We start from the raw sequence: 10,627 nt of genomic DNA on the forward strand, positions 1-10,627 counted from the left end.
TCCATTTCAGGACTCTCTAGCTTCAACTAAACACTGACGGCAAGAGGGAAAGGGTAATTAATGATCCCTCTTGAGAAAATGCAACGTCTAGGATTTTGAGTGTCAAGAGAGTATAAACTATGTGATGAGTTTAAGTCTTTACTATCATTAGTATTTAAATAGAGCCATTCCTGAACATTAGGAATGAATTGAATTGTGGAGACTCGTCCCCTACTTAGAATCACCAAGGCTTTACTATTTTGGCCTAAGTCTTCGATAATCCCAATTTGTATTTTATTCATACATATGTATTCGCCTCTTTTGGGTAACTTAAGTGGGAACAAGTCGGAGATCACTTTTTACACTTGGGTTGATTTTCAAGTCAAGAGTATCTCAGATCGTTCACGTTTTTTATATAGGAGCAAGGCACATCAAGTAGGGTTCTGGAGGCAGTGTTACAAGAATTGGAGGACTGTCAATAGGTAATGCACTTCCGCGCTCTAGATTCAAATTCTTAGAAACTGAGGCCACATCACCCTACTTCTCTGGTGTCCAAAGGTCACTAATTGATGTTACTGGAACCCTAGGCTTAGCGTGACAATACGTGGGAATACATACCAAAGAACTATTAGAGGCCCACTACTCCAGAATCTATATTCACTTAGTATATATGAAGGAGACAACCAAAGCAGTGCACAAAGAGAGGGATAAACCGGTTTCGCCTAGAAGCTAGAGACCTAACCGCTACGTCAATTTTACAAACGAGGAAACGGAACTGAGAAGACGACTGGCCCCACCCCTAACCCTATCTAGGCCAATCGCTGGTGACGCAACCGGAAACACGAGACCGATAAGTTCAGGCGCCCCCAAAGTATCGCGAGGTAGAATGTGAACTCAGCCGACATTTGATTGGCCGGGGGGATCGGTGACGTCAGACGCGAAACGCTGGGCCTACAGGGGGAGCGTGAGGGACGCCACGAATTTCGTTTGGAGGCATCTTTGAGCTCGCGGAGCGGACACCATGAGCAAAGCTCACCCTCCCGAGTTGAAAAAGTAAGTATGTGAGAGGGCCGCGTCCAAGTGGCAGCTTCTTTGAGTGCTTTGAGTTCCTTAGATCCTCTCCATTTCCTGCAGTGTGCCTGGCGTGCGTGTTCCGGCACGAGGCCGCCGAGAACCCGACAGGGTCTCGCGCCTCGGCGCCGTAAAGCCCGCGCCGACGTCTCGTTTCGGCTTGGTTGATATGGCATGGTTACCAGTGACAGAAAAGGTGCCCCTATTCTGCTGTCTCGCCTTCTTGGGTGCATCTCCCGGCCCCACGTCTCCCAACGCGGTCCCTCTCGCTCTTTCTCCTTGCCTGGAAATCCTAGAATGCCATCCTTTGTTGAACTTCTTGAATAGCGTTAAGTTCTAAGTAAAGTGGCTGGAGAGTAATTCTATAAAGAACTAAGAAGATGGGCGGAATGGAAGTGTTTAATAGTAGATGAGGAGTCAAAAGCCACCTCTAAATGGGAATTTAGAAATCCCATTCTTTTGCTTTTTTGTGCTGAAGTTAAACTTGAATGTTATGTGATCTCTCGCTCTGTTAACAGAGCTGTGTGAGAACGTTCATTTTTCTGATCAGAGAAAACTAGGGATTTTTTTTTTCTGCACCCAGTAAAATCCACTCAAAACAGGATTTTCCTACTTTAAAGCTTTAGCCTCCGCACTCTTGACTGAACTTAACATGTTCGATGCCTCCTAATTATTTGTCTATCTCGTTTATACCATGTAATGCCAGAATTCTGCACACAGTAGTTGAATAGCACAAAGTATGAAAAATTGATTTCAGGAATCGATTTGTGAAACAGCTGGCCTGTGTATAGTTCACTTATTACCAGCCTCATAGAAAAGTCAGACTTAAAGAAAAGGTCGTATTTAATAATTTTACATTTAGGGGCACTTAGGTGGCACACTTGGGTTCAGCTCAGGTCATGATCGCAGGGTGGTGAGATCAGCCCCATGTGGAGCTCTCAGCACAGTTTGGAGTCTTGCTTAGTGTTTGTCTCTCCCTCTGCCCCTCCCCACTGGTCTCGCTCTCAAAAAAATGAATCTTAAAAAAAAAATAAGTTTACATTTAAACGTACATCTGTATCAAAGCCATTTTTTATGCAAAAACTCCGTGTATGTTTTAGTTGGATCCCTTAAAGAATTATTAATCATCAGTCTAACATTAAGAAAAACAGAAATTATTTTGAAAATGCTGATCTAAAACTTATTCTTTTATTGACAAGCTGGTAAAATCTTAGAAGTATCCTCTGGATTCTTCAAGAACTGGTGAAATGCTGATTATTTTTTAACGAAAGAACGTTGTCTACTTGTAATCTTGGACTTCCTTTTTTGTTTCTTTTTTTTTTTTTTTTTAAGATTTTTATTTATTTATTTGAGACAGAGAGAATGAGAGACAGAGAGCATGAGAGGGAGGAGGGTCAGAGGGAGAAGCAGACTCCCTGCCGAGCAGGGAGCCCGATGCGGGACTCGATCCAGAGACTCTGGGATCATGACCTGAGCCGAAGGCAGTCGCTTAACCAACTGAGCCACCCAGGCGCCCTCCTTTTTTGTTTCTTAACAGATACTTTTTTTCTTTACAGATATTTGAGAATTTCAGAGAACGAACCTAGTTTTAATATTTTTCTCATCTCTAGATTTCATGTATTGTAAAATCCTTTGAGACCTGCCTCCAAAATGACCTTCACATTTTTTTTTCCTTTATTTTCTCAGATATTTTTTACTCTTTATATCCTCCTGGTTTAGCTTAACTCATGGTTATTAACTGGGAGGGAGGGAGTCTGGTTCTACTGGCAGGGATCTAGTAAGGAGAAGCTGGGGATACTGCTAAACATTGTAAGTGCACTGGACATCCTTCAACAAAGAATTATCTGACTCCAGATGTTAATATGCCAAGATTGAGATACCTAAACCTACCCAGATTCTCCATCCCGCCTCTTAAAAATCACTGCCACAGTGGTCTTGCCAGTGACTGGACTTTGCCTTAATAATTTATGACTGACTGAATGATAAAGTCTAGGCTTCTTGACACAGGATTTGAGCTCTTCCATCTGAAATCTTACAAGTGCCAAATATTACACACACTAATGGAGTGCCCCCATTCTCCAGTCAAACCAAACCATTTGCATTTGCGCAAACTTTCTCACCACCTCTGTGACTTTGAACAATTTACTTAATCTTTTTGAGCCTCAGTTCTTCATCTATAAAATGGTGGTAATAACAATATTAACTTACAAAGTCATCATAAGGGTTAAATAAGTTCATGTGTGTTTTATTTGCTTGTTGTATATAATATATCCTATTAAAATGGATTATTTTATATATCATACTACATATTTTTGGTTTGTTTTTGTTTTTGTTTTTTTTTAAGATTTTATTTATTTTAGAGAGCTCACATGAGGGGAGAGGGAGAGAGACAGACTCCGTACTGAGCTCCGAGCCCTACTTGGGGCTCCATCTCACAACCCTGAGATCATGACCTGAGCCAAGCCAAGTCAGGTGCTCAACCGAGGTGCCACCCAGGTGCCCCAGGCCTGTGTCTTACTTACTTACCTCCGAATTCTCCCATTACATGTTATACATTAAAATTGCATGAAATTTCAGGGGCTCCTGGGTGACTCAGTTGGCTAAGCGTCCCACTCTTGGTTTCAGCTCAGGTCATGATCTCATGGGTGGTGAGATGGAGCCCCCTGTCGGTCGCCACGCTCAGCATGGAGTCTGCTTAATACTCTCTCCCTTTGCCCCTCCCCTACTTGTGCACGCACGCACGCTCTCAAATAAATAAACTTTTAAAAATTGCATGTAATTTCATATTTCCTAACCTGTAACTGGAAGGGGTAAAAACTGGTTTGGTTACATGGCTTAATATTTCCATAATACCCTGCTGAGATGGGATTTCCCTGTTTAATTCAGATTTTTTAAAGCTTCAAAATATGTATTTATTTTGCTAAAAAATACTTATGTGTTGAGAAATATCTTGAACACTTAAGTGTGATGCTTAATATTAAATAAAACAACACTCCTTATTGTCTCAAATATAAACTAGCTATTGAATTGGATATGGTTTGATTACCTTCTAGTTTCCTCACAACTTCGGTTTTGGTAATAACCAAAATATAAACAAATCTTTGTTTTTCTGTTATGGCTCTAAAATCCAGTCATCAAGGGTGCCTGGCTGACTCAAGTCAGTGGAGCATATGACTCTTGATCTCAGGGTTGTGTGTTAGCCCCATGTTGGGTGTAGAGATTACTTAAAAATAATTTTAAAATCTTTTTTGAGAAAATAAAATCTAGGGACTCCTGGGTGGCTCAGTCAGTTAAATATCTGCCTTCTGCTCAGGTCATGATCCCAGGGCTCTGGGATTGAGTCCCCTATCGGGCTCCTTCCTTGGCAGGGAGTCTGCTTCTCCATCTGTCTGCCGATCCCCCTGCTTGTGCCCTCTCTCACTGTCAGAGAGACAGACAGCGAGAGAGGGAACACAAGCAGGGGGAGCTGGGAGAGGGAGAAGCAGGCTTGCCACCAGAGCAGGAAGCCCGACCGATGCAGGGCTTGATCCCAGGACCCTGGGATCATGACCTGAGCCGAAGGCAGATGTGTAACGACTGAGCCACCCAGGCACCCCATTAAATAAAATCTTTAAAAAAAAAAAAAGGCAAAATAATAAAATCTAGTCATCAAACATTAGGGCAGTATTGAACAACAAGAATGTTTTGGTAATTCACATCATATAAAGACTTAGTTTGATGTACATTAATATATTCTAAATCCATTCCATTTTTATTTATTATGTTGCCCCTTCCCAAATTACATTGTGTAAGTGCTAAATGAGGTAGCCCATTATTCCCTGCTCTACAACAGTACAAGTTTTTTACTATTTTAAATTTCATTATTTTTATTGTGCAACTTTAGCAAATCATATTGACTGTACCTACTTTTGTGCTTATGCATAAAATTTTTAAATCATTTATATAATTTGTACCCCTTTTCACTTTTTCAGATTTATGGACAAGAAATTGTCATGTAAGTGTCTTGTGTTTTTTGTTTTGTTTTTAATTAGTTGCTTTCTACATGTGTCTTGGCGGTATATAATGTTTGGTGCAACTTCATAAAAATTTAAATCACACAGAACCTCTAATTCACACCCATTAATTAAGGAGGTTTATCAAAATCCTACCCAGACAATTCTATTTGCCTAATTTCTGATATTTAACAAATTGCATAGTACTTTGGACTTTTCATTATTTCCTTTAAGCCTTCCCTCACTTAGACAAAATTAATGGGATTTTCCTATTTTGTGATAGTTAAAAATGTATCAACATTTTTTCCTTTAAAAACAAAGGACTTGGACCAGGACTAAAAATCTGACCTATACAATGCTAGAAGGATATAGGGATTAAAGACCTGGGCTTCAGAGGCAAGCAGCCTTCCCTTTGAATCCAGGTTCTAGCCCACAGTACCTGTATAACCTTGAACCAGTTTTTTAAGCAGCTCTATAGTTTAGTTCCCTCGTGAAAAGTTAGAATAATTCTACTTGATAGGATTTTTGTAAGTATAATTTTGTATTTACTTTTTTTATTCCAAAATAGTTAACATGCAGTGTTGTATTAGTTTCAGGTGTACAATAAGTGATTCAACACGTCCATACAACACCTGGTGCTCATCACAAGTACACTCCTTAATCCCATCTATTTCACCCATCCCCCCCACCTGGATTTTTGTAAGTTTAAATGTGGAAGTAAATGTGAAATGTTTAGCCCACTGCTTGACATATAGTAAGGGTAGAGGATTATATTTCTCAAGTACCTGGGTTTACTTGGTTTAATTCCTTAGGTACCTTAGGTTTAATTCCACCTAATTTTTAATGAATAGTTGATATTTATTGGTCAGTTTTATTAAACTGTTTTTTCCCTTTCTATAGTGAAATTAAATGGTGGCAGGCATGTCCAAGGAATATTGCGGGGGTTCGATCCGTTTATGAATCTTGTGATAGATGAATGTGTGGAGATGGCAACTAGTGGGCAACAGAACAATATTGGAATGGTGGTAAGTAAAGATAGAAGCTTTCTCCTAGAGATTTCATATTTTGAAATAAGGATTAACTTCCTTTCTATTAAAGTCTTGGATTGAATTGAAATTAGGCAAATAACAGCAAAGATTAGACTTTCCATTTTCCTTTTAGTTTAACATATGGCAGTCATTTAACTGTGGTAGTATCCTAGTTACCTATAGGTTAGGTCTGACTCTTATGCAGAACCTCTGAGGTCCTTGGATTTGAAATAGCTGTAGGAAATCATTTTTGGGCTTTTTTTTTTTTTTAGATTTTATTTATTTATTTGACAGAGACACAGCAAGAGAGGGAACACAAGCAGGGGGAGTGAGGGAGGGAGAAGCAGGCTTCCCACAGAGCAGGGAGCCCAATGCGGGGCTTGATCCCAGGACCCTGGGATCATGACCTGAGCCGAAGGCAGACGCTCAACAACTGAGCCACCCAGGCGTCCCCATTTTTGAGCTTTATAATAGAGACCTATAGTCAGTCCTTCATTATGCTCAATTTTAACATGCTTATGAGTTCCCAGAAGATCTTACTAAAATGTAGATCCTATCTAACAAGTGTCCGTGTGATGCAAATCTGCTAGTCTACCATCATACTTTTTGATTTTAATTGTGCGTATAATTAACCCAGATTTTCTGGTTTATTGCACCCAAATTTAAAAGTGGCCAAGGTAAAAGTTGCAAGGGATGATCACAGTGACAGCCATTCACATGAAAGAAAATAGGAAAAAAACACACTGAGTTAATTATAGAAGCAAACATTTCCACATTCATTAGTCCATGGTGGTATGACTACTGAAAAAGTTTTTGATGTTTGTCAGCAAGACCCAGGCTTTGAATCCCACTCTTTGTCCAGCACAGGACAATATACCCAGTAAGTTAGTAAGTCCCAAGTTTCTTGGGAAAAGTAAATTAAAAAGGACAACTTCGCTTTAGCAAATCACTGAGCATAAAGACCTCTAGAAGGTGGTAAGAGTTCCTAATTGTTAGCCTTGATTTTTTTTTTGCCTCACAATTTTTAATCACTTTTTCCAAGGTGTATGTTATTGCTTCTTTCAAATGCATTTTCTTTTTTTTTTTTTTTAATTTATTTATTTATTTGAGAGAGAGAGAGAGAGACAGAGAGCATGAGAGGGGGGAGGGTCAGAGGGAGAAGCAGACTCCCCGCCGAGCAGGGAGCCCGATGCGGGACTCGATCCCGAGACTCCAGGATCATGACCTGAGCCGAAGGCAGTCGCTTAACCAGCTGAGCCACCCAGGCGCCCCAAAAAAGACATTTTAAAGAAAACGCAAGAATGTTTTTTCTGGGCGCCTGGGTGGCTCAGCTGGTTAAGCGACTGCCTTCGGCTCAGGTCATGATCCTGGAGTCTCGGGATCGAGTCCCGCATCGGGCTCCCTGCTCGGCGGGGAGTCTGCTTCTCCCTCTGACCCTCCCCCCTCTCATGCTCTCTGTCTCTCTCTCTCTCTCTCAAATAAATAAATAAAATCTTTTAAAAAAAAAAAAGAATGTTTTTTCTGAGGTTGGAAGAAAAATAGGTTACGGTTTTGTTTTCACAAGTTGTTTGGCACAGGAGACTTATATTGGCTTTGCTATTCCCTGGTCCAAGTCAGTGACCCACTGGGACCATTGAAATGACTTAATGCTGTTATGTTTAGAGTAGTATTAAGAATGTGTGTGTTCTGGGGTGCCTGGGAGGCGCAGTCAAAGTCTGGCTCTTGATTTTGGCTCAGGTTGTGATCTCAGGGTCATAAGATTGAGCCCTGCATGGGGTTCCATGCTCAGCAGAGAGTCTGCTTAAGACTCCCTCTCCTTCCACCTGTGCTCTCTAAAATAAATAAATCTTAAAAAAAAAAAAAAATATGTGTTCTGAGGGGGAGATAGTTTGTATTAGGAATCTGTCAGCTGGATAATTACCTAATGATGTCTCAGCCTCTTCTGAAACATCCCCATAGTTGTCAGTGGCCTCACCTCTTACTCCTTTAAGATTTCATTTCACCCCAGAGCTCCCCTAAGAATGTAATAAAAATTCTATATTAAGATGCTATATAGGGCGCCTGGGTGGCTCAGTCGTTAAGCGTCTGCCTTCGGCTCAGGTCATGATCCCAGGGTCCTGGGATCGAGCCCCGCATCAGGCTCCCTGCTCAGCGGGAAGCCTGCTTCTCCCTCTCCCACTCCCCCTGCTTGTGTTCCTGCTCTCGCTATCTCTCTGTCAAATAAATAAATAAAAATCTTTAAAAATAAAAAACTTTTAAAAAAAGATGCTATATAGTTCAGGAGTTCTTACCAGCTTTGTGGTTCTGTAGTTCCATTTTAGGTTTGTATTTGTTATTAGATAGCTGTGCCCTTTCAAAAGACTAAAAGCCTGAACAGCATTTTGTAAAAACTAGCACTGAAGCACAAAAGGAGCACTATGGAATTCTGGACTTGATGGTTCCAGTTTGATTTGGAGAATTAGGCCTAAACACAATGAGAAAAGAGGAAGATTACCTTACTTCATGTATTATGTGAGAAGGCAAAGACGTGTGCGATACCTATTTTAGAAAATGTTGATGAAAGTGACACAGTTGTATTTTGTTTTTTAATAATGCCCCAAAAAAGCCTCAGATCTGAAAATCTTAGTTATCTGAAATAACTTCTCTGCCACCGTCCCCTTTTTAGGGTCAGAAATGGACACATTTAAGGGAGAGATAGGAAAGAAGGCTAGTAGTTTTTCATGCTTCGATCAATGAGATTTGATGTTCACTGTGTTGCAAATAAGCGAGGAATTAAAACCCTGAGAACTAGATAAGCCTGTTGTTTAGCTTTCTTCATTTCCATCCCTAACTTAGAGAAAGAATAAAAGTCTATAGGCTCCTTCAGTCCCCATCATCTTCAGGGTATTGTTTTCCTTTCATGCTGCTCTTCTTCACCACCCTCTCATCATACTCATTGCTGTTTGTCTCTGCCAGGCTCCAAGACACTGCCCTACCTGTCATATTCCTTTCCCTTCTGTCAGCTGCAGTAAACATGCAGGGTCATTTGTTTATTTAACAGGTGCTTACTGAGCCCTCTATGTGCCTGCCACCACTTTAGGCACTGGGGATATTGCACCTGCCCTCATAAAAATGGCATTTGGGTGAGGAAGACTATGAATAAACAGTATATGTAATAAATAAGGGGAGAAAAATGTTTTGGTGTTTTGGTTTTTGGGTTTTTTTTTACTCCAGTTGCCTACAAGCATAGCTCTACTTTGAATCTTATTCAGAATGCCTCCATTTCTACTATTTCCTCTCATCACCCTCCTGTCCTTTCACCTTTTCTGCTCTACTTGACCTGATCTGTAGTATGACCTACATTCCACCGGGGGTTCCTTATGTTCCTTATGTTCACAGTCCCCTTGCCTTCTAGTTTAACTTAATTTTCTACCCATCTTAAACTTAGTTACCAGCCATTTCACCTGTGTTCATAAGGATCCTGCCTTATCTTCATTTATGGAATGGCTACTGTGTTAGGCACTGTGCTCCTAGGGCCTTTTCTTTATAACTTCTCTTCCTGCCCCTAAGCTCTCTCCCATTCTTACATTGCCAGAACAGTGGTTATTCCCTTGACTATGAAATTTTCATTGGCTTATTATTGGTTTCATGATGTCTTCCAAGTACCTTAACGTTGGTGTTTGAGGCCTTCTAAGATTGGCTGCAAACTCTGTTTCCTACTTCCCATAATAACCTTTTACTACATTCAAATTAGATTCTTTCCTTATCCCCTTACACTTTTTCATTTCAGTTTTGTTTAGAGCTCTATCTTCCTGTCAAAATTCTACCCCATTTTCAAGACCAACTAAAATGGCATCTTCACAAAGCGTACTTTTAACAGTTTCCATCCTGGTTTGTTCCCTAAGTGATCTTATACCCCTAAACTGACATTCTACTGTACATTTTTCCCATTGACTTATGGATCCCTTGGGACAGAGATGGGTATGTTATTTCAGTACTGCAGTTTAAAAGGTGAGAAATCAATCATTGGAGACTTAGCGTTCTCAAAAGGGTACTTGTTAGTCTTGTTAAATCTAGAAAGTACATCTTACTTAAAAAGGGCCTCCTGGCTTCTTGTCGTGATTAAGATTTAGTATCCAAAAAAGCCTCACAAACTGATCTTTAATACTGAAAACCCATTAATGAATTTGTGAAAATTCTTTCATTGATATCTGTCAAATAAATTGTGTTCTTTTCAAATTTTCTTTTTAGGTAATACGAGGAAATAGTATCATCATGTTAGAAGCCTTGGAGCGAGTATAAACAATGGGTGTGTTCATCAGAAGAAATCAACTGCTTCCACATGTCCCCTCCATAGTACCTGTTTTACTACAATATAAAAATCAGGTCGTGTGCATTTTCATACTGAACTTTTTTGTTAAATAAACTTTTATAATAGTCAAAAATGCTTTCTCAGACATTCTGAACATAGAAAATTGAGTATTAGCTCTTATTCTAATTCTTTCTAACGTGAATTGTTCCTGGTTGAGATTGATTTGTTCTGAAGCTTTTATGCGTTAATATAGAAGAATCTGATTA

General features: G+C 40.0%; 1 protein-coding gene across 2 annotated transcripts; it reads left to right on the forward strand.

The window, feature by feature from the left end:
- The first annotated feature begins 883 nt into the window (after window positions 1-883).
- Window positions 884-10,445, forward strand: SNRPG (small nuclear ribonucleoprotein polypeptide G). 2 transcript variants are annotated; one of them, XM_045884809.3, is made up of 4 exons: window positions 884-1,032; window positions 5,022-5,044; window positions 5,943-6,067; window positions 10,301-10,445. In XM_045884809.3, exons 1-4 carry the CDS (start codon window positions 1,001-1,003, stop codon window positions 10,349-10,351), a joined length of 231 nt encoding a protein of 76 aa, XP_045740765.1. In that variant the 5' UTR covers window positions 884-1,000; the 3' UTR covers window positions 10,352-10,445. The 2 variants fall into 2 exon arrangements, with proteins under 2 accessions (XP_045740765.1, XP_054365755.1); XM_054509780.2 differs by lacking the exon at window positions 5,022-5,044 and having other exon boundaries at window positions 890-1,032.
- Window positions 10,446-10,627: the final 182 nt, after the last annotated feature.

This window comes from Mirounga angustirostris, unplaced genomic scaffold, assembly GCF_029215605.1.
Source record: "Mirounga angustirostris isolate CCGP_5_RB_7025 unplaced genomic scaffold, mMirAng1.0.hap1 SCAF_10, whole genome shotgun sequence".
Classification (NCBI taxonomy): domain Eukaryota; kingdom Metazoa; phylum Chordata; class Mammalia; order Carnivora; family Phocidae; genus Mirounga; species Mirounga angustirostris.

Excerpts from the sequence above, each read along its gene's own strand:
- SNRPG (XM_045884809.3), top strand. The coding sequence starts at position 1,001 with ATGAGCAAAGCTCACCCTCCCGAGTTGAAAAA. Across the intron at positions 1,033-5,021 it reads CACCCTCCCGAGTTGAAAAA|ATTTATGGACAAGAAATTGT; the intron begins GTAAGTATGTGA and ends TCACTTTTTCAG. Across the intron at positions 5,045-5,942 it reads TATGGACAAGAAATTGTCAT|TGAAATTAAATGGTGGCAGG; the intron begins GTAAGTGTCTTG and ends CCCTTTCTATAG.